A 25,312-nucleotide genomic window follows, 5' to 3' on the forward strand; every position below is an offset into this window, starting at 1 on the left:
TTAGTCTCACATCAGTCTTATGTTAGTCTCACATCTCTCATTAGTCTCATATCAGTCTTATATTAGTCTCACATCAGTCTTAAATTAGTCTCATATCTCTCATTTGTCTCACATCAGTCTCACATCAATCACATCAGTCTCACATCAGTTTCATTAGTCTCACATCAGTCTTATGTTAGTCTCACATCAGTCTTATATTAGTCTCACATCAGTCTCACATCAGTCTTATATTAGTCTCACATCAGTCTCATTAGTCTCACATCAGTCTTATGTTTGTCTCACATCAGTTTCATTAGTCTCACATCAGTCTTATATTAGTCTCACATCTCTCATTAGTCTTGCATCAGTCTTATATTAGTCTCACATCTCTCATTAGTCTCACATCAGTCTTATATTAGTCTCACACCAGTCTTATATTAGTCTCACATCAGTCTCATTAGTCTCACATCAGTCTTATATTAGTCTCACATCTCTCATTAGTCTCTCATTAGTCTCACATCAGTCTTATATTAGTCTCACATCAGTCTCATTAGTCTCACATCAGTCTTATATTTGTCTCACATTAGTCTCATTAGTCTCACATCAGTCTCATTAGTCTCACATCAGTCTTATGTTAGTCTCACATCTCTCATTTGTCTCACTTCAGTCTTATTAGTCTCACATCAGTCTTATATTAGTCTCACATCAGTCTCATTAGTTTCACATCAGTCTTACATTAGTCTCACATCAGTCTCATTAGTCTCACATCAGTCTCATTAGTTTCACATCAGTCTCATTAGTTTCACATCAGTCTTATATTAGTCTCACATCAGTCTCATTAGTCTCACATCAGTCTCATTAGTCTCACATCAGTCTTATATTAGTCTCACATCAGTCTCATTAGTCTCACATCAGTCTCACATCAGTCTTATGTTAGTCTCACATCTCTCATTTGTCTCACTTCAGTCTTATATTAGTCTCACATCAGTTCCTTTTGAGTTAACTCAACACTGTCAATTGCTGATGTGCGTCCTCACAGATAAACAGGAGTTATGTGTCATTTGTTTCTGTATTTGTTGTTGTTTTAGTTTATTATAATAATCAGACAGATACATTAGTTAGTTAATGCACACATGCCATGATATAATTTTGCAGTGTATAACATTATCTTATTTTCTCCAATATATCATGTTTTATATCACCTGAAACGTGCATTAGGTTTTATTCCAATGCAATTAACTTTTTTCCCACGTCAGTTTGTGTTTTGCTTTAAAAAATTATTTGAACTAATTCATGATTTTCGAGAACTAAAATAAGTTTTTAGTGTTTATATTTTTTCCCAGTACTTGCAATTATTTCTGAATTTAATATTAAAATTGAACATATACCGATGCGATTTTGTCTATTTTTCATCCTGCTCAACAAAGAAATGATCTTAAAAAGCAAATGATCTTAAAACGTGACCCCTGAAATCCCGCTTTCTGTATTGGGCAGTTCCTTCACATGTGGCCTTTAGTATTATTATACAGTCAAGCCAACATTTATTCACACAGCTTCAACATTTCTCACATTATCAGTTTATTCGCTATAGTTTAGAAAATGGTACTAAAGAGCTCAGAGTTATGAACTCAGTTGATATTTGACTGGTTTTGTCTGTCCTTCTGTTAGACTGTCTCACACATGAATTATGTTGAATATCTGTCAGCTGTTAAATTTAACTACACAATTAGATAATACCAGTTTAGCTCAACCAATCACCAAGCAATGCTTCATTGTGTTCAGTCTGTGTGTAAAAAGAGCATTAGCAATTAAAGAAAACACACTTCAGCAAAACATGATCAGCTCAAAGTGTCCCAATCATTTCTGCTCCCAATGTCACTGGTAGTCTCTGTATGAAGAGTTATTGGGTGTAATATGTCACAGTTTACTTTATTCTGCTCTCCTCACTCACAGAAATGAACTATAGTGTCCTGATCACACTAGTGAAAACATATGAAAAATGATATCTGGTGTCTGAATAATGTTTGGTTTGACTGTATATACTGATTTGACCATCTTGTCAAGTCCCCTTCATGTATGTGTGAGTTTTTAACAATATAGATTGTTTCACAGCAGCTTTACAGAGCTAATGATGTTTTCTGGTGCAGATGTTTCTCTGGTGTCCACCCCGGTGTCGGCCTTCTTCACGGGATGCATGGACGTGCGAGTGAACGGTCAGATGATGGATGTGGACGAAGCCCAACACAAGCACAACGACATCCGCTCTCACTCCTGTCCTCTGGTGAACACGGAGCAATAACAGAAACCAAACGCCATCGAAGTGCTTTCGACCGCGAGAGGATCCGCTTAATCAGGATCTGATCCTCGTCACAATCGCGTCACGCACATATAGCACAGCCATATTGATGTATTATTACTCACTGACACGCTTACATTAGACCAATCGAACACAAGCTACTGAGAGTGTGCTGGAAAATACTGTATCTGTACATATGCCACTGTAAAATGCTTTTAGAGGAGGACGATTTAAAAACAGCCAAGCTCATCAATAAAGGCCTTCAGGCCTCGATGTAGGTGCTCAACTTCATCATCATCATCTTCATCATGGTTTCATTCACTGGTTTGAGTTGTTTTTCTAGTCCCGCGTTTTGAGTTTTTTAATCTTGTTTTTATTGTTGAAGTTGTTTTGTATTCCGTTCATGTTCGCTCTGTGTGTGAGACTGAAACGCTTGTTGAAAACAAATAAAGGCGGATGTTGTTATTACGAAAATGTATGTCCTTTAATTCCACAGACATTTAGTGGCTCGCAGTAACTAGTGTTACTTTGCTTTACACTGATACTTTCGGGACTCAAAAAACTAACAGAAAAACTAAAGTTCCGATTTTTTAAGAAAAAAACTTCTGAACCTTAATATTTTGTGAGGGTGTTTCATTTTCTTCAGCAGTGACGTCCTAAAAAATCTTCCACCTCTATTGGGGCGTTTATTTTTTTAAAGTTCTCATTCTGTAATGTTATCTTCAAATAAAACACAATGACATTATAAATGAGTTTTATAAGGTAAAAAGTGGTTGTTGTGGTTGTATAGATGCTGAATAGACACAAAACATGAGGACAATGCAAATACTGCAAACAAAATCACATGGGAATATCGTTTGTGTGCAAGAAAAACCCACATGAATATTTGAACAAAACAATAAATTAATAACCATATAAATTGGGATATTTAAGTTTTAAGTGCCTTTGTACATAAGGAAAAAAACTACATTCATATTTTTGTGAAAACAAGAGGCAACACTTTACAATAAGGTCCCATTAGTTAATACATTAACATTAACTAATTACAGTATTTATTAACTCTTTCCCCGCCAGCATTTTTTAGTAAAAGTTGCCAGCCACCACCAGCATCTTTGTTTTATTTTCACAAAACTTTCATGGCATCCAGATTAATTTTCTGTATGAATATCTGAACATGCAATATATCAAAAGAAAGACCAGAGCCTCTGCTTTTAAAAAACATTTTATTCCAGATTCATGCATTATTTTATCGACGCTTGAATGTGGGGAAGATTCATCAAAAAGCTGAGAAAATGATGTTTTTGTCAAAGTCTTCGTCCAGATGGGATTCAGAACAATGATCATAAACAGATGGAGTAGATCAAGTCCATCCATACACACACACACACAGATCGAGGCCATCAACACACACTCTCACACACACACACACACACACACACACACACACAGATCGAGTCCATCAACACCTCAAAGCTTCACAGTCGTTTCCTCTTCATTGTTCAACAGCATATAAATCACAACATAACTGAATGAAGTTTAAAGTTTGATGATCGCGTTTTAATTTACATGTGCGTCAGCAAAGCTTCTATCGCTCGTTTCTGCTTCTGGTCTGGAGATTCTGAACTCTTTCAGAAGATGTGGAATAGTGAAAACACGGATCGCTGGAAAATTCAGTTAATGGCAGGGAAAGAGTTAATTATTCATGTTAACTAATGTAGTTAACTAATGGAACCTGTTATGAAACCATATGTGTGTTTTTCAGGAATCTGATATAAACGTCGACATGAACTTTCTCAGCAAGATTCTCTTCAGACTGATGACTAGATCTGCTCGTAGAAGAAGACTAAAGCATTGTGTTGTGCGCTTGAGTTATGACTAGAGTCGGACACATTTCACAATACAACAGTTTAAAACGGATCAAACAATGAAGATCCACCAAAGGAACAGGGAGTTAACCCTCATCCTTCCCTGGACATTTTTTGTTGACATATTTAAAAAAATTGAGTGTTCATCGAAGGGGTCAAGACCACAGGACTTTTGTCGCACTTGAACCACGAATACACACAAATATTTAATGGATTCGAGGAGTTTTGTGGTTGAAATTTTAAAAAGTAACGAATCCTTCACTCACGGGTCAATTTGACCCTCTTAGGAATGAATGGAATGCGAGGAATGCTTCAGTTCACATAGAAACACCTAAAATGCTCAAAATTCAAACTAAAAATGCAAAAACTTTACCAAAAAAAATATTTTATAATGTCTACATGTGTATGTGAATGCACACTGAAGAGAAACTGGCTTTAGGACCCAGAGGAACAGCTCATTTACTCCATATAGAGATATAAGCCCATCTAGAGTCATCAAATATCATCTTATATTATTATTATTATTCCACAAGAGGTCAAAGACACTCAATGTAAGATATTTAGAGCTGAATTAAAAGAGTTATGCATGAAATTGTGAGTTATTTTGAATATAAGTAGAAAGAATGTGAGGAATGTGCTTAAATTACTCTTTATTTATTATCAAAACTAGTTATTTAAAGGTAAATAAAATAAAAAATAAAAAAATCTCCAAAAAAATTGCATCAAAAAATAGAAAAAATAGTATCAAAATGAAATAAAATAAGCTTTCTGGACAAAAAAAATTGTAAAGTATCATTTTAGGGCTTCGGGTCAAGTTGAGCCGCGAGGGAAGGATTTGTTCCAAAACGCGAGGGAAGGATGAGGGTTAAACATGAAAGATCAGAGGTTTTGGAAACTACCGAAGAACAACATCGATCACATTTGCTACGAGAAACACTGACGATTACAGAGGTAATTAGCGGCGAGTGTCACACAGGTCTTCAGGGGTCAGGGGTCAGCGGTCCAGGTGTTTCAGCAGGCGTAGGGAGGAGGCTTCTCGAAGGGCCCTAAGGAGTGAGCGTAGAGCGAGGGAGCGTTTGGAGTCAGCATGTATGCGCTGGTGTCCTGAGGCTGGGTTTGGGTCGGTCCAGTCGGGTTCGTCCCGTTCTGAGCCGCCGGTTGAGTCTCGTCGGACGGGGAGTTCGAGACCTCGGGGACGGGAGGAGCTGCGGATGGAGCCGGGTAACCGTTCAGATGCTGGAGGACAAACAATCAAACATAACCTCAGATTAGACCAGATTAAAGCATTGTGTGTTGACTTTCTAGCAGATGCCTTTTTAAACATTTTAATCAAATTGTTAAAATGTTTAAAATGTTTAAAATGTTAAAATGTCTTAATGGAATCAAATCTGTTAACGGAACAAAACCGACCGACGTTTAAATCTGTTAATAGAAAACTAACGTGCTACTCCATCATAGGCATAACAGTATGACTTTCTTATGACTTATAATGATTGACCAGTGATGTCATTCTGTATCTAATGAAAATCATTCCCACTCTAATCAATATTCCATGCTGATGTGCAGAAGCATTACCGTAGTAAAACTCAGCCAGAGACGCTCACCTGCATGGGTAGCGAGTAGTTCGGGTACGCGGGGAGCGTTTGTCCCGACGGGCAGAAGCCGGTGTAGGAGATCAGGTGTTGACTGGGATTGTACAGGATATGAGGGGGCGGAGCCGGACTGGGTGTCATGTGACTGTGAGTCACAGGAGCCTGAACACACACACACACACACACACACACACACACACACACACACACACACACACACACATCATGTAAGAGCTGATATCACTTACTGTGAAGCTGCTCTGTAAATCTGTATTGTATAAGCACTGTAGAAACTGAATTGTTAATGTTATGAAACTGAATTGTTAATGTTATTAAACTGATTTGTGAATGTTATGAAACTGAATTGTGAATGTTATGAAACTGAATTGTGAATGTTATGAAACTGAATTGTGAATGTTATGACACTGAATTGTGAATGTTATGAAACTGTGAATTGTGATTGTTATGAAACTGAATTGTGAATGTTATGAAACTGTGAATTGTGAATGTTATGACACTGAATTGTGAATGTTATGACACTGAATTGTGAATGTTATGAAACTGAATTGTGAATGTTATGAAACTGAATTGTGAATGTTATGAAACTGAATTGTGAATGTTATGAAACTGTGAATTGTGATTGTTATGAAACTGAATTGTGAATGTTATGAAACTGAATTGTGAATGTTATGACACTGAATTGTGAATGTTATGAAACTGAATTGTGAATGTTATGAAACTGAATTGTGAATGTTATGAAACTGAATTGTGAATGTTATGAAACTGAATTGTGAATGTTATGACACTGAATTGTGAATGTTATGAAACTGAATTGTGAATGTTATGAAACTGAATTGTGAATGTTATGACACTGAATTGTGAATGTTATGAAACTGAATTGTGAATGTTATGAAACTGTGAATTGTGATTGTTATGAAACTGAATTGTGAATGTTATGAAACTGAATTGTGAATGTTATGACACTGAATTGTGAATGTTATGAAACTGAATTGTGAATGTTATGAAACTGAATTGTGAATGTTATGAAACTGTGAATTGTGATTGTTATGAAACTGAATTGTGAATGTTATGAAACTGAATTGTGAATGTTATGACACTGAATTGTGAATGTTATGACACTGAATTGTGAATGTTATGAAACTGAATTGTGAATGTTATGACACTGAATTGTGAATGTTATGAAACTGAATTGTGAATGTTATGAAACTGAATTGTGAATGTTATGACACTGAATTGTGAATGTTATGAAACTGTGAATTGTGATTGTTATGAAACTGAATTGTGAATGTTATGAAACTGAATTGTGAATGTTATGACACTGAATTGTGAATGTTATGAAACTGAATTGTGAATGTTATGACACTGAATTGTGAATGTTATGACACCTTAGAATTGTGAATGTTATGAAACTGAATTGTGAATGTTATGACACTGAATTGTGAATGTTATGAAACTGTGAATTGTGATTGTTATGAAACTGAATTGTGAATGTTATGAAACTGAATTGTGAATGTTATGACACTGAATTGTGAATGTTATGACACTGAATTGTGAATGTTATGAAACTGAATTGTGAATGTTATGACACTGAATTGTGAATGTTATGACACTGAATTGTGAATGTTATGAAACTGAATTGTGAATGTTATGACACTGAATTGTGAATGTTATGACACTGAATTGTGAATGTTATGACACTGAATTGTGAATGTTATGAAACTGAATTGTGAATGTCATGAAACTGAATTGTGAATGTCATGACACTGAATTGTGAATGTTATGACACTGAATTGTGAATGTTATGAAACTGAATTGTGAATGTTATGACACTGAATTGTGAATGTTATGACACTGAATTGTGAATGTTATGAAACTGAATTGTGAATGTTATGAAACTGAATTGTGAATGTTATGACACTGAATTGTGAATGTTATGAAACTGTGAATTGTGATTGTTATGAAACTGAATTGTGAATGTTATGAAACTGAATTGTGAATGTTATGACACTGAATTGAATTGTGAATGTTATGAAACTGTGAATTGTGAATGTTATGAAACTGAATTGTGAATGTTATGACACTGAATTGTGAATGTCATGACACTGAATTGTGAATGTTATGAAACTGAATTGTGAATGTTATGACACTGAATTGTGAATGTTATGAAACTGTGAATTGTGATTGTTATGAAACTGAATTGTGAATGTCATGACACTGAATTGTGAATGTTATGACACTGAATTGTGAATGTTATGACACTGAATTGTGAATGTTATGACACTGAATTGTGAATGTTATGAAACTGTGAATTGTGATTGTTATGACACTGAATTGTGAATGTCATGACACTGAATTGTGAATGTTATGACACTGAATTGTGAATGTTATGACACTGAATTGTGAATGTTATGACACTGAATTGTGAATGTTATGACACTGAATTGTGAATGTTATGACACTGAATTGTGAATGTTATGAAACTGAATTGTGAATGTTATGACACTGAATTGTGAATGTTATGACACTGAATTGTGAATGTCATGAAACTGTGAATTGTGATTGTCATGAAACTGAATTGTGAATGTCATGACACTGAATTGTGAATGTTATGACACTGAATTGTGAATGTTATGACACTGAATTGTGAATGTTATGAAACTGAATTGTGAATGTTATGACACTGAATTGTGAATGTTATGACACTGAATTGTGAATGTTATGACACTGAATTGTGAATGTTATGACACTGAATTGTGAATGTTATGAAACTGAATTGTGAATGTTATGACACTGAATTGTGAATGTTATGACACTGAATTGTGAATGTTATGAAACTGTGAATTGTGATTGTTATGAAACTGAATTGTGAATGTCATGACACTGAATTGTGAATGTTATGACACTGAATTGTGAATGTTATGACACTGAATTGTGAATGTTATGAAACTGAATTGTGAATGTTATGACACTGAATTGTGAATGTTATGACACTGAATTGTGAATGTTATGAAACTGAATTGTGAATGTTATGAAACTGAATTGTGAATGTTATGACACTGAATTGTGAATGTTATGAAACTGTGAATTGTGATTGTTATGAAACTGAATTGTGAATGTTATGAAACTGAATTGTGAATGTTATGACACTGAATTGTGAATGTTATGAAACTGTGAATTGTGATTGTTATGAAACTGTGAATTGTGATTGTCATGACACTGAATTGTGAATGTTATGACACTGAATTGTGAATGTTATGACACTGAATTGTGAATGTTATGAAACTGAATTGTGAATGTTATGACACTGAATTGTGAATGTTATGACACTGAATTGTGAATGTTATGACACTGAATTGTGAATGTTATGAAACTGAATTGTGAATGTTATGACACTGAATTGTGAATGTTATGAAACTGTGAATTGTGATTGTTATGAAACTGAATTGTGAATGTTATGAAACTGAATTGTGAATGTTATGACACTGAATTGTGAATGTTATGAAACTGTGAATTGTGAATGTCATGAAACTGAATTGTGAATGTCATGACACTGAATTGTGAATGTTATGACACTGAATTGTGAATGTTATGACACTGAATTGTGAATGTTATGACACTGAATTGTGAATGTTATGAAACTGAATTGTGAATGTTATGAAACTGAATTGTGAATGTTATGACACTGAATTGTGAATGTTATGAAACTGTGAATTGTGATTGTTATGAAACTGAATTGTGAATGTTATGAAACTGAATTGTGAATGTTATGAAACTGAATTGTGAATGTTATGACACTGAATTGTGAATGTTATGAAACTGAATTGTGAATGTTATGATACTGAATTGTGAATGTTATGAAACTGAATTGTGAATGTTATGACACTGAATTGTGAATGTTATGAAACTGAATTGTGAATGTTATGACACTGAATTGTGAATGTTATGAAACTGAATTGTGAATGTTATGACACTGAATTGTGAATGTTATGAAACTGAATTGTGAATGTTATGACACTGAATTGTGATTGTTATGACACTGAATTGTGAATGTTATGAAACTGAATTGTGAATGTTATGATACTGAATTGTGAATGTTATGAAACTGAATTGTTAATGTTATGAAACTGTGAATTGTGAATGTTATGAAACTGAATTGTGAATGTTATGACACTGAATTGTGAATGTTATGACACTGAATTGTGAATGTTATGACACTGAATTGTGAATGTTATGGCACTGAATTGTGAATGTTATGACACTGAATTGTGAATGTTATGAAACTGAATGTTATGACAATGAATTGTGAATGTTATGACACTGAATTGTGAATGTTATGACACTGAATTGTGAATGTTATGAAACTGAATTGTGAATGTTATGACACTGAATTGTGAATGTTATGACACTGAATTGTGAATGTTATGAAACTGAATTGTGAATGTTATGACACTGAATTGTGAATGTTATGAAACTGAATTGTGAATGTTATGACACTGAATTGTGAATGTTATGAAACTGAATTGTGAATGTTATGACACTGAATTGTGAATGTTATGAAACTGAATTGTGAATGTTATGACACTGAATTGTGAATGTTATGAAACTGAATTGTGAATGTTATGACACTGAATTGTGAATGTTATGATACTGAATTGTGAATGTTATGACACTGAATTGTGAATGTTATGACACTGAATTGTGAATGTTATGAAACTGAATTGTGAATGTTATGACACTGAATTGTGAATGTTATGAAACTGAATTGTGAATGTTATGACACTGAATTGTGAATGTTATGACACTGAATTATGAATGTTATGAAACTGAATTTTGAATGTTATGAAACTGTGAATTGTGAATGTTATGAAACTGAATTGTGAATGTTATGACACTGAATTGTGAATGTTATGAAACTGAATTGTGAATGTTATGACACTGAATTGTGAATGTTATGAAACTGAATTGTGAATGTTATGACACTGAATTGTGAATGTTATGACACTGAATTGTGAATGTTATGATACTGAATTGTGAATGTTATGAAACTGAATTGTGAATGTTATGACACTGAATTGTGAATGTTATGAAACTGAATTGTGAATGTTATGACACTGAATTGTGATTGTTATGACACTGAATTGTGAATGTTATGAAACTGAATTGTTAATGTTATGAAGACTCGCCAGGTCTTTGAAGGCTCCCAGTACGGCAGCGGTGATGATTCCCAGAAACACACCGAGAACGTTGAGCGTCACACAAGCCCACATCAGACGGTACAGATTCACCACGTCCCAGCAGCTCCTGACGCCCGTGAACTCGTAGTAGTGCACTTGATAGTCCACACTAACACACACACACACACAGTTACTGTACACACACACTGTGCTGTAACACACAGGGACTCAGGAGCGTCGCTCACCTGTCGCAGTTGAATAAGTCACAGCAATAGCAGGTGTTGCTCTTCACCTTCAGTTTACACTCTTTACCGTAGGCATTACAGGGAACCTGATCACAGAACATCAACACAAGCTCTTTAAACTTGTCATTGTGTGTTATGAATATTGTAGATTTTATGACAGACTGCTTGTGATGTTCCTCATGTTGGATAATTGTTTGACAAATGAATAAACTTAAATTGAAATGTATATATAATGAATGACAATGATCCATTAATACTAACACCTTCTCTTCTATTTTCTATCTATCTATCTATCTATCTATCTATCTATCTATCTATCTGTCTATCTATCTATCTATCTATCTATCTATCTATCTATCTAAAAAATAAAGTAGTACATGTACTGCGTGAGACTAAACTAGGAAGGGTCACAGCACTTACATATTGTTGTCCTATTGTTAGTTTCACTGCTTCTATTGCTCTCCTCATTTGTAATAAAAGCGTCTGCTAAATGATTAAATGTCAATGTAAATGAATGAAACTGATGTAACGTTTATATCTGACCAGCAGAGGGAAGCAGAGCACATGATCAGCGACTGATTCTCACAGTTATGAACAGTGTTAGCGCTTCATGAGCTACAAACCTACAGTGGCAGGGTTGATTAATGTTCATGATGTGAGCAGGAAAACAGTGTGAAGTCATGAGTTGAGATGAACACACCTCAGTGTAGTAGCTGTCGTAGGAGTAAGAAGAGCTGGAGTAAAACTCACAGCGGCCCTCCATCAGCGGCCTCCTGTCCTACACACACACACACACACACACACAGTAACTCATGGTTTTCTGCATGAGCAGCGAGAGAGACACATGTGAGCAGATACTCACGATGAACTCGGCCGCGATGATGCCGTCGATGATGGAGCAGAGGAAACACGACACGACACCGAGACTGATGAAGATGATGGACGCCACCAGCTGACGGACAAACACGTGTTTAATCAACACTGTATAGAATATTGCAGTATTTATTATTCATCGCGGTGTTAAGTTAATGTTCCTGGTAATCTTGAATCAGAATCAGTTCCTCTTGCAGCATCTCTTCTCTTCTCTGATGACGAGGGCGGGGCTATAACCTGTCACTCACATGACATCAGCCAATAGCAAACCACAACCATCCAATCAATTCCCCACAGACACAATCAAGCCCCGCCCACATTTGTTCTTGTTCCAGAAGCGTTTCGCTCGGATATACGGCACAATAGAGGAGAGAAGACTGAGACTTCATGCTGATTTATTAACCCTATAAAGCCTGCTGTATAGGCCTCACCGTTTCACAGATTCACGTTTTTGAAGTTTACACAGAGATGATCACGTTTTCAAAAATGTTCAACACTTGCACATTGGATCCTGTTTCAAAGTTTGCGTTCTCGAGCTCCAAACACTGTTGTGTAAATGAGCACATTAAGAACACATTAAGAGTTTCTGTTTTCTGTAGAACGGTGTGTGTTAGCGGCCCCTGAGTTAATAACTAATGATCTTTACAACGGAAGTGAATCAATCAAAACTAACTTTATCTGGACAATAACTTTATTCTAGATCTGCTGTAAAGCCTAAACACTCTCTGTTACTGTAATCTCCTGTTATCACTGTAAAGCTGCTGTGAAACTCTATACTGGTAAAGCGCTGTATAATCTGATGTTAATTTCTAAGGTCTCTAACTGATACTATATGAGTCATGTGATGTATCACAAATGATGCTCAATATAAAACACACATGCGAACTGCAGGCTCATGTCCATCCGTCAGGCTTTACAGGGTTAAAATCACAAACCCATCAGGCTTCTCCCATCAGTGCAGAAGGTTGTGTGTGTGTTGTGTGTGTGTTGTGTGTGTGTTGTGTGTGTGTTGTGTGTGAGAGTGTTTTCTGCAGGTGAACTCGAGACTCTGACTGCAGTAATAAAGTAAATGTAGAGTCTGCTGGCACAGTGCATTATGGGTGATTTACTGTCCCGCGCAGGAAAGGCACACGCAGGAAAGGTCGCGCTCACACACACACACACACTGAGTGCCATCATGTCGCTGGGTGTGTTTAATCAAGAGCTCTGAGCAGCTGAAGCCGTAAATACTGACCAGATAAAACTCTCACACACACACACACATGAGCGGATCCCTGCGACTCTTACAGCATCTGAATGAGACACACACACACACACACACACACACACACACACACACACACACACACATGATAGTCACGGCTGGCTAGGAGACGGTGTTAGACTAACCAACTCTTCTAACCCTAACAGTGTGTTATAATTCATTTATTTATCATTTGCACACATAACTAAGTACATTTTCTTAGTACATGTTTCAATTAAATAAACATATCTAAACTTTAACCAACAATTATCTAATATCCCACATTTCTCCTTCAAAAGATGATTTGTGGTCAATGTTTTGCAGAATAAACTTTTAATAACGGCCTTAACTAGCAAATATCCTCACATCGGCACTGAGCTGATCTGAGCAATGATGCGTTCTTCTTCACAGCTTCTTATTGCTGAAATGATTTTGTTTTATAACTGAACACTGTTATTTTCCTGTTTATGACTGTGAAGCTGCTTTGGAAATCTATTGTATAAAGCGCTATAGAAATAAAGCTGACCTGAAGTTGAGCAAATGAGCTGATATTCTGATGAAGATGAACTCAATGACACATAAAGTAAAGTTAAATCTATCTAACGTGTGTGAGTTCAGAGTCAGTGTCTGTCAATCACTCATAAGCGCTGTGAAACATGATTAACCCGAGCGCTAGCTAACATCCTCTCATGCTAACCGCACATCACGGATCAACATCAATCACTCATTAAATGAGCTATTAAACGACTGCAGATTTACGGCCGTGTCGTTTTCCTGCTTAATTACGCTAACTAAATTCATTGGTGATAAACGAACCGGAGGAAAACATCACATGACCTCCAGAACAAGCCAATAAAACGAGTGCTCTGAGCTCATTAAACCTGAAACCAACACTGGCCTCGATCCAATCCACATCGTCTCTCAGAATTACTGCAAGTCACTGATGACCATCAGAACTCAGAGCTAATCACGTCACGACTACTGAACTCCCAGCATCAGTGCTTCAGCCAAAGGGGGTGCTGGGAAAAAACACATAATCACTTAATTAAAAAGTTTTTTTTTTTTTTTCCCTAATTTATTAAAATGTTTCTGTCCAATTATTATTACCCCTATGTGTTTTTTTTCATGCATATTTGTTAGTATGTTTTATTTGTTTGCATTAAAAAAAAAAAAAAGTGTAATTACAAATGATCATCTGTTAAAATACCAAATAAAAAGATTTAAACACGAACAAGTATTTTAAAATGTAATCTGATCTAATTACAAGTACTTCATTTGTGGAGTCTGATTGCACAGTCCCGATAACATGTAATCCTTTACTTTCAGCCCTGCATGTGGCCTGAGTTTCACCAACTAAAGCTTTCCAGGCGCTCGATTTGTTTATTAATGGCATTTTGCTTGTTGCGTTTCAATTTTTCGGGAGCGATTCCAGGAGAGACGAGTTTGAGAGCGAAACCTACAGACTCTGAACGCTGACGCTTTAAAGATGCATGTGAGAAGCTCCATGTCAGAAACCCAACACCGGCTCTCTGCTTACCAGTCACTCCAGTATACCAGTCCAGTTCAGACCAGCTCTACGACTGACAACATCTGAACCAACGAGGGAGACCGGCAATAAGACAGACATGCACGTCTACACACACACACACACACACACACACACACACACACACACACACACACACACACACACACTGCCACTGTCGCCTTTGGCTTTTGTCTTGCTTAGTTGGGGACATTTACATTTAATTTAATATTCAACAATATTATTGATCTGCCTTTTGATAAATATAAAGGCACTGACACCATTATATGAGAACTGAACTGAGCTGGACGATGACATCACGGTTTTCTCTAGAGCGACGATATATATAAATGAACTAAATTAATAACTTTTTTACAACAGAAATGAACCATCACTGAACTTTCTTAAGCTGGACTGTGACCCTATTTTCTTCTAGAAACAAACTCTGTTGCATTATTCTCCTGTTATCTCTGTAAAGCTGCTCTGAAACACTCTGTACTGTAAAAAGCGCTGTATACACTCACCTAAAGGATTATTAGGAACACCTGTTCAATTTCTCATTAATGCAATTATCTAATCAACCAATCACATGGCAGTTGCTTCAATGCATTTAGGGGTGTGGTCCTGGTCAAGACAATCTCCTGAACTCCAAACTGAATGTCAGAATGGGAAAGAAAGGTGATTTAAGCAATTTTGAGCGTGGCATGGTTGTTGGTGCCAGACGGGCCGGTCTGAGTATTTCACAATCTGCTCAGTTACTGGGATTTTCACGCACAACCATTTCTAGGGTTTACAAAGAATGGTGTGAAAAGGGAAAAACATCCAGTATGCGGCAGTCCTGTGGGCGAAAATGCCTTGTTGATGCTAGAGGTCAGAGGAGAATGGGCCGACTGATTCAAGCTGATAGAAGAGCAACTTTGACTGAAATAACCACTCGTTACAACCGAGGTATGCAGCAAAGCATTTGTGAAGCCACAACACGCACAACCTTGAGGCGGATGGGCTACAACAGCAGAAGACCCCACCGGGTACCACTCATCTCCACTACAAATAGGAAAAAGAGGCTACAATTTGCACAAGCTCACCAAAATTGGACAGTTGAAGACTGGAAAAATGTTGCCTGGTCTGATGAGTCTCGATTTCTGTTGAGACATTCAGATGGTAGAGTCAGAATTTGGCGTAAACAGAATGAGAACATGGATCCATCATGCCTTGTTACCACTGTGCAGGCTGGTGGTGGTGGTGTAATGGTGTGGGGGATGTTTAAATGCCACGGCCTACCTGAGCATTGTTTCTGACCATGTCCATCCCTTTATGACCACCATGTACCCATCCTCTGATGGCTACTTCCAGCAGGATAATGCACCATGTCACAAAGCTCAAATCATTTCAAATTGGTTTCTTGAACATGACAATGAGTTCACTGTACTAAAATGGCCCCCACAGTCACCAGATCTCAACCCAATAGAGCATCTTTGGGATGTGGTGGAACGGGAGATTCGTGCCCTGGATGTGCATCCCACAAATCTCCATCAACTGCAAGATGCTATCCTATCAATATGGGCCAACATTTCTAAAGAATGCTTTCAGCACCTTGTTGAATCAATGCCACGTAGAATTAAGGCAGTTCTGAAGGCGGAAGGGGGTCAAACACAGTATTAGTATGGTGTTCCTAATAATCCTTTAGGTGAGTGTAGATAAAGGTGACTTGAACTGACACACACACACACACACACGGCTCTGATTCAAACACGCGTGAACACTGAGTCGTGAAGAACTGAACGATTCTGATTCAAACACACGCATGAACACTGAGTCGTGAAGAACTGAACGATTCTGATTCAAACACACGCATGAACACTGAGTCGTGAAGAACTGACGATTCTGATTCAAACACACGCATGAACACTGAGTCGTGAAGAACTGAACGATTCTGATTCAAACACACGCATGAACACTGAGTCGTGAAGAACTGAACGATTCTGATTCAAAAAAACCCGTGAACACTGAGTCGTGAAGAACTGAACGATTCTGATTCAAACACGAATGAGCACTGAGTCGTGAAGAACTGAACGATTCTGATTCATTAACAAATCCATTCATGATTCTTTGATGGAAGAATGATTAAAATGTTCTTCACACTAAGATTAACATTGTCTTTACTGAAAGGCTGTCTCACTTTTTCTCTAACCAAGCGCTACATAATGGATGATGCTTGAGGATCTTGTTCTCTGAGGCTGAAGGTGAAGATACGAGAACATCTGAATCATCATCATCCTGACGGCTCGTTCTATTACAGTCGTGATTCTGCAGCGTTTGACCTCCAAACTCACTGGCAACAATGTTCTGGTCACTTCCTCCAATCTCCGAGGGGTCAGAGGTCACGGGACTGTGTCTTCAGGAAATGAAACCTAAAGCTGCAGTGTGATACGGGCTGTTGCACATTAATGTGTTCATCCGAGCGCCTGGTCTCAGCTTACTGTGTGTGTGTGTGTGTGTGTGTGTTGTACCTATAGAACCGCCTTGTGTAATGGAGCGTGTGCATGTTGATTTTGTGAATGAGTGTGTGTGTGTGTGTGTGTGTGTGTGTGTGCTCATTAAATGTTAAAGGCTGTACTGGGATCAGAGCTCAGGACACAACAGAAGCCTAAATCACACACGGACGTCACACAGACTAACGACACGTCTCCATGGTTACAGACCCACAACTTCCCTTCACCACGGTATCATTCTGATGGAGTGTGTGTTAGCAACCACATTGAATGCATTAGTCACATAGCAACACCTTAATGCATTCAATGTGGTTGCTAAGGTGTTGCTATGTGGCTGTAATGTGTTTGTGTGATTACTAGAGTTACTAGAGTGTTGCTACTGACTAATGCATTCAATGTGGATACTAGAGTGTTGCTATGTGACCACTGCTTTCTGTGTGGTTGCTAGGGTGTTTCTATGTGACTAATGCATTCAAAGTGGTAGCTAAGGTGTTAATATGTGTCTGCAATGTGTTCTGTGTAGTTGCTAGGGTGTTTCTATGTGACTAATGCATTCAATGTGGTTACTAAGGTGTTGCTATGAGACTGTAATATGTTCTGTGTGGTTGCTAGGGTGTTGCTATGTGACTAATGTGTTCAATATGGTTACTAAGGTGTTGCTATGTGACTAATGTGTGGTTGCTAGGGTGTTGCTTTGTGACTAATGCGTTCAATGTGGTTACTAAGGTGTTGCTATGTGACTAATGTGTTCTGTGTGGTTGCTAGTGTGTTACTATGTGACGAATGCATTCAATGTGGTTGCTAAGGTGTTGCTCTGTGTTCTGTGTGGTTGCTAGGGAGTTGCTGTGACTAATGCGTTCAATGTGGTTACTAAGGTGTTGCTATGCATGCGGCTGTAATGTGTTCCGTGTGGTTACTAGGGTGCTGCTATGTGACTAATGCATTCAATGTGGTTGCTAGTCACATAACAACACCCTAACAACCACACTGAATGCATTAGTCACATAACAACACCCTAGTAACCACACGTAACACATTATAGTCTCATAGCAACACCTTGGGAACCACACTGAACACATTACGGTCACATAGCAACACCTTAGCATCATGCCTGTGAGTTTTAGATAGGCTCACGTCTGGTGATCTGCGTTGAGTTGATCAGGACAGGCACTGAAGGAAGGACGCGGCGGCTCCATTAGCTTCATCTAGCCATCAATGCTAATCTGATTCATCTAAAACTTCACCTGATCTGTCAGCCAATTACGCTCAGCATTACTGAGCGCGTGTCCAATCGCTCATCGATCTGACAGCGGATGTGCCTCGTGTTCCCTGGTGTAAACACAGTTTACTGGCCCATCTCTCACGAGTAATACTATCCGAACTATATTTCACAAGGACAGAAACAAACAGCACCTGAAATACACAGGCTGTAATTGTATTGACGAGCCATTATGTCCCTCAGAGAGCCGATACTCCGCGACTAAAATAGGCCGTAAAGACATTTTCTGGCTGGTTTTGATCTGGTACTCACCATCGGTCTGCGATTCTCCACCACGTTCAGACCAACGACTCCCAGGAACGCTCCGAAGCTCAGCTGCCGTCAACAAGAGAACAAAACAACATACTTGATTCAGCATGCAATAATAACTTGACTTCATCTTTTAGCCAAACAATGACAGACTTTAAAGGTGCAGTGTGTAACCTCTACCAGCATCTAGTGGTGAGGTTGTGAATTGCACCCAACAGAAGTTACAGTGGCGACAGGAAGTGATGTCATCGTCTGAGACAGCAGAGAGTAGCCAGTTAAACAATGAGGTTTCTTTACAAAGATAAATTAAGAAATTATGTTTGCTTAATTATTCAGTAAAACGATGTTATTGCGAATATTATTGTCACCTGTTCATCATTGTGTCAGTGTTTTATTCGCTGACTTTAGCTCGCTTCTTTACAAGAAGAACAACATAGTGACGAAACGCGTTTGTCCGTTCAGGGCCACCGTAGAAACATGTGGATGTAAGCGGACCCGCGGTGTGTGTAGAGAGAAATGCCTCATTCTAAGCTAATAAACACATAACCGCAAATTCCTCAAGGCCCCCCCAGGAATATCTTCATTTGTGTTCCGAAGATGAAGGAAAGTCTTGGAACAACAACGAGGGCGAGTAATTACTGACAGAACATTCATTTTTGGGTGAACTAACCCTTTAAACCACACAAATGGGTAACATGGCTCACGGCTCAGGGGTCAGGGCTCATGGCTCACGAGGGCCCCAGGGGGGTCGTGATCGGCTCCGCTGTCGACAGATCCTCCTGTATATTACACACTGCACCTTTAAGGCTCAAACTGCGGCTGTCCTGGTGTTTTATTGCACTAATGAAAGGACAAAACAAAGAGTTCATTAAAGTAATGAAGTGTGAAGTCTTCTCCTCACTCACTATAATCCCGGGATAGTATCCAGACACGGCCACGTTATCCGTGTGTGTGGCCGACAGAAGCCCGACCACCAGAACCAGAACCGAGAGTCCGAACAGAGACACCGAACACCAGAGAGCCGTCCGCCGGCGCTTCACGAACACATCTGTGCACGCACACACACACACACACACACACATCTTGGACTGCTTTATATTGTCGAGAGTCTACTTCATTTATACAGCGCTTTACCAGTATAGAGTTTCACAGCAGCTTTACAGTGATAACAGGAGATTACAGTAACAGTGTTTAGGCTTTACAGCAGATCTAGAATAAAGTTATTGTCCAGATAAAGTTAGTTTTGATTGATTCACTTCCGTTGTAAAGATCATTAGTTATTAACTTAGGGATCGCTAACACACACCGTTCTCACAGGAAACAGAAACTCTTAATGTGTTCCGGCCGCTCATTCACACAACAGTGTTTGGAGCTCGAGAACGCAAACCTTGAAATAGGATCCAATGTGCAGACGTTGAAAAACGTGATCATCTCTGTGTAAACTTCAAAAATGTGAATCTATTACGTGTTTAGTCTATAGGTGTGTGTGTTTGAATATGTGTGCAGGCGTGTAGTCTCTCTTTACAAACTGACCTCAACAAATTATAACTTCTATTAACTAATCCAAATCAATATATGGTGTAACGACCCTTTGCGTTTAAAACAGCTTTTGTCCAGATACACTTGCGCATAGTTTCTCAGGGAGCTTTGCAGGACGGTTTCTTCAAGCGTCTCGGAGACGTTCCTGCAGTTCTTCTGGATTTAGTCTGTCTCAGTTTCTTCAGTTTCTTCATGTAATCACAGACGGACTCGATGATGGTGAGATCAGATCAGACCGGCTGTTGTCAGACTCCTTGTGCATACACACATCTCACTGGATTATTACAATTAATGTAAACTGATATTTCCTACTGACACACTACAGCTAAAGATAAATAACTGACTTACAACCTTTTTTTTTTTGGGGGGGGGGGGGGGGGGGATATTAACATGCCTAAGACTTTTGCACAGTACTGTACGTAACAGTGTGACTTTCTGTAAAGCTGCTGTGAAACCATGTGTATTGTGAGCAATACAGATAATAGTGACCCGACGCATGACGAGTGACCTCTGACCCGACGCATGATGTATTGACGAACACAGAAGCGCAGAGGATCGGGCAAAACACCGGTCACGAATTAGAGTCTAAAAGGAGGATTTTTAAAGAGGAAAAGTGGGAGGAGCTTGAGTTTGTTTGAACCGTGAGAGGCGTCCACTCTCACCTGAGCTTACAGTACTCCTACATCATGCGTGGGGTCAGAGGTCACTCTTCTGCTGGAACTCGACTCGCGTACGGCAAGACATGATCTCTTTTGCAATTATCCTTATGACTCTGCATTATTTTACCTGTTGTGTACCAACCAATACAGCCCTTTTTACCTGTTAAAATACCTTTAAATGTCGAAAACCCATAAAATGCAGTATTCTACTTACAACAAAATGATTGAAGCCTCTACTTATTGCAATAAATAATGCAATCAATTTTCGGCAGACCATCACTTTTCGGCACGACACCGGCGTTACCATAAGCCAGTGATTACATTTATAAAGATATAAACAAGGATATGCTTCCTGTCTTCAGAAGGCCTGTATTAACCCCTGCAGGCGTGTGGATTATTGTTATGATGATGAAGGCACTTTTTTGGGCTGCAATTATATAAACTCATTATAAAGCTGGGAAGAGCCAGGATATATTTAATATAACTCCGACTGTGTTCGGCTTAAAGAAGAAAGTCATGTACAGCTGACATGAGAACGAGTAAATTATGGGATTATTTTCATTTTTGGGCGAAATATCCGTTTAAAGGGACATTCCATGGATGATTTTGCTGAAACTATTGGAATGTTACTTTTAAATGTTCTCTGAAGGTTCTGAAACAAGTAACATTTAAAAACCGTTAAACAAACATCCGACTAAAATGTTTCAGAAAATGTAAAACATCCAAGAAAAAAAACGTCCTATGATTGATGTACTGAACGAACGTTTGTTCATATATTCGAGAACGTTTGCAGGATTATAGCAAATCTCGTGTATATCGACGCAAACCGTAAACTATGACTAAATACGCGACTATATGAAGATATTATAAACATTAATATCTGTAAAACTGCCGGGAAACAATTTTTAATACACAAAAACAATTGGCTTGACTGAAGTCTGACATTAGAAAAACAAAACGGACAGTAAACGTGTCAAACAGTGATATCTGTTAAACACACCAATGCAAAACTCTATAACTGAGGTTTAAAAATAAAACAAGTTAAATTAACTTCATGCATAATACAACTATTAGATAAATATAACTTAGTTTCTCAATAGAATTGCACTTTTTAAATAAATGAAATAATCTTTAAATGCATGACATTACAAAAAAGAACATTAAAAACGCAGTCTTTATTCTTAATTAAATATACATCTCTGTGGCGTTTATAAACTTCTCATCACAGATGCTCTTCTGATGGACGGTTATTACAGATCACATCATGTTATCATGAGAACAAACGCTCATCTAATAACATGATTATTAGTTAATGTATTATTATAAGTCCTCACCTGCTGGATCCGCGTTGGTCTGCGGCGCGTTCTGCTGCATCGCGTCTGATATCACACACACACACAGAATCTTATCCACAAAATAAAGTTTATATTTTCCTCCGCGTTTATAATTCCTCTCAGGTAAAGTGTCGCGCGCGGGACTGACAACAAAAACTCACGCGACTGAGGAGCTGACGGTGACGCACGGGCGGGGCGCGCGCACGAACACACACACACACACACACACACACACACACACACACACTCTCTATTTTACGGGCTAAAAAAGAAATTAGAGCTTAAAGCCTGACTGTTAAGTAAAGTTTTTCAAGACAGACTTTGAATGACAACACTTGCCTAAAAACATTTTAAAAACAGACAAAAATGCTCTATATATTTCCAGACTCGATTGATTTTAATTATTTAACCAAACGTTTTCATTTTAGTTGAAATTTATTTAAATCAAATGTATTTACTCAATCTTTTTATAATTTTTTTTTACACTTCCTTTTAAGCCCAGTTTGAATTTCATGAAGGAAACCATAAAACATTCGATCTAACTGAAATACAATAATGGATTTCAATAATCAAGCAGAGAAATACTTTATTTAGGACTTTATTTACATAAAACATCACACCACAACATAAAAAAGAGAAATGAAGTTCAGAAGAGAATCAGAAGCTCCAGCTGTGAAGAGGATCAGTGATGAGTGACAGACAGTGATTGAGTTCAGGAGAGCGTTCACGTTAGCATCAGCGCCGTCACTGCGTCGGGCAGGCGTTAGCGTTGACGTTAGCATCAGCGCCGTCACTGCGTCGGGCAGGCGTTAGCGTTGACGTTAGCATCAGCGCCGTCACTGCGTCGGGCAGGCGTTAGCGTTGACGTTAGCATCGGTGTCGGGCTCTGAGGCAGAAGCGCTGGGAATCTGCCACCAGTCGTCTAGCGGAGCGGCGCTCGATCTCGCGCTGGACTCTGAAACAACATTCATTTCAATTAATCATTATGAAATTACAGTAATTCCAGCTGTAAAGCACCTCTACAGGAGACAGTGTCATCACTCAGATCAATTTATTCAATTACGACGTTCAAAACTAAAAAGTTCATCAATTATGAAAAATTCAATTAATATTATTCCGCTCAATTCAGTTAGATGTTGATTCAGTTAAGTTTAATTGGTTTCAATATTACAAAGTTCAATTAGTGGAGTTGAATTTTTCATAATTATTCAATTTTGCAACATTGAGCTGTTTTTGAACTGAATTAAATCGACACTGAGCTGAATCGGTCTGAATGACAACGCCGTTGTGTTTAGAGATTAACTGAATTTTTCATAATTGATGAATTTTGCAGCATTGACCGTTATTGAGCTGAATAATGACATGATCCTCTGTAGAGCTGCTCACAGCTGGAGCTGAAGACGTTCATTACTCAGCTCAGGTCGTGGTGTTCTCATGCGAGTGTGTGTCAGTGGGGTCAGATCAACAGTACTTTATGAGTATTAATCATCTTTTAAACCTCAAATGGTCAAAGTAATAAAAACCCAATAAAGTGACTGTAACAGAAACCGTGTCCGAACCAGAAGAGACGAGATTCCAGTGACAAACGTGAGACTCTCTCCCCGACGCCACAACCCGGCAACCAGACGTTAATATTCATAATCAGCAGGATCTGACTTCATTTCCCTTGTTCCTTTCACTCCTCACCAGACCCAGTGTGAAACACAGTGTCCCAAAAAGCAAGTTAGTGAGAACCCCCCCCACACACACACACGTGCAGTTTACCCTCGTCATCAGTGTCAGAGGAATCCAGGAGCGGCCCGGCCGACGAACACGACACCTCTGACATCACAACACACACACACACACACACACACACACACAGAGCATGTAAAACTCCTGTGCCAGACATCCACACAATCAATATCACCATACGGCTTAGTATGATTGTCATTAAATACACACTGCACCGGTTTCCGAGTGATGCACGTCATTTACGCACCTGATGTGTGTGTGTGTGTGTGTGTGTGTGTGTGTGTGTGTGTGTGCGTGTGTGTGAACGAGCAGTGCCGCGCTTTACTCTGAAACCAGCAGCGCATTTTTATATTAGCCAGCAACCCGTCAAAATAAAAGCTTGATGTTTACCGGTTGAGAATTAAGACGTAAATATAACTATAATTTCAGTAAAATAAAATTACTATGTAAAATGTATTAGTGTATCACAATCAAATCTATTGTAATTTTATAGCCATCAGAATTAGTCAAACAGTGGGAAAGTGGCCTAAGGAAAAAAAGAAAGTTTCAAAGAAACGAAAATAGTATTATTTGCTAATTAAACCTACTCCAAAAATCTTTGTTTTAAGTATATCTTAAAATATTTTTATTACACTGAAGCTTTTCCTTTAAAAAAGAAAAAACTGAAGTTGCTTTTTTTTTTATAGTGAAATTTTAATTTTATTATTTATTTATTTATATTAGAGCTGCACAATTCTGGATAAACTGAGAATCACGTTTTCATTGTTTCAAAGAGAGATCAGATTCACCCAACTAAAAAAAATAAGATGGAAATTACTAGAGATTCTGAGAAAAATATTAAATGCATAAATTACAATGAATATTTAAAGAAAACTGGTTTGAACGATTGATTCAATGACTCACTCAAACACTCAGAACTGGATGAATCTGCGTTTTTTTAACGAATTCATTGTCATTTAGGAAGATCACGATCTTTAAATGATTAATCAAGCAGCTCTAATTCGCATTTTCCATGCAGATGAACTCAAATCACCCCGCTTGTTCTAGAATGATTCAGTCTTTCCAAATGTCATCTGGAGAAAGTTCCAGTGTTTTCCCGCATCACAGAAAAACGAAATCTCGCCGCGTCAGTTCAGTGGATTGTAGACCTCGAGTCTGGAGCTGAAGTTCATGCATTCGTGTCCTCGTATAGGCAAAAAACAGCACGAGCGTC

The 25,312-nt window shown here is 38.1% G+C and overlaps 3 protein-coding genes across 4 annotated transcripts in view; 1 reads left to right on the forward strand and 2 right to left on the reverse strand.

The window, feature by feature from the left end:
- The window catches only part of gas6 (growth arrest-specific 6), a 31,691-nt gene extending 28,652 nt beyond the window's left edge, over positions 1-3,039 (forward strand). The window contains exon 15 of the mRNA XM_079864024.1: positions 2,127-3,039. Within this exon, the coding sequence (XP_079720150.1) occupies positions 2,127-2,278 (152 nt within the window). The 3' untranslated portion in view covers positions 2,279-3,039. The remainder of the gene's footprint in view (positions 1-2,126) is intronic.
- A 315-nt stretch (positions 3,040-3,354) lies between these two features.
- On the reverse strand, positions 3,355-22,447 carry tmem255b (transmembrane protein 255B). The gene is made up of 9 exons (XM_079896156.1): positions 22,366-22,447; positions 19,739-19,881; positions 18,837-18,899; positions 12,035-12,124; positions 11,873-11,950; positions 11,173-11,258; positions 10,937-11,096; positions 5,745-5,894; positions 3,355-5,376 (listed from the first exon to the last, which is right to left on the reverse strand). Exons 1-9 carry the CDS (start codon positions 22,403-22,405, stop codon positions 5,152-5,154), a joined length of 1,035 nt encoding a protein of 344 aa, XP_079752282.1. The 5' UTR covers positions 22,406-22,447; the 3' UTR covers positions 3,355-5,151.
- A 488-nt stretch (positions 22,448-22,935) lies between these two features.
- Positions 22,936-25,312, reverse strand: part of cenpe (centromere protein E) — a 45,111-nt gene continuing 42,734 nt past the window's right edge. The window contains exons 54-55 of one of the 2 annotated variants that reach the window (XM_079896132.1): positions 24,130-24,186; positions 22,958-23,320 (exon numbers count right to left, since the gene is read on the reverse strand). In XM_079896132.1, the coding sequence (XP_079752258.1) occupies positions 23,202-23,320; positions 24,130-24,186 (176 nt within the window). In that variant the 3' untranslated portion in view covers positions 22,958-23,201. Of the gene's footprint in view, positions 23,321-24,129; positions 24,187-25,312 lie in introns of both variants that reach the window. The other variant, XM_079896133.1, reaches the window with a different exon arrangement.

The sequence above is a fragment of the Squalius cephalus genome, assembly GCF_949319135.1.
Source record: "Squalius cephalus genome assembly, chromosome: 2".
NCBI lineage: Eukaryota > Metazoa > Chordata > Actinopteri > Cypriniformes > Leuciscidae > Squalius > Squalius cephalus.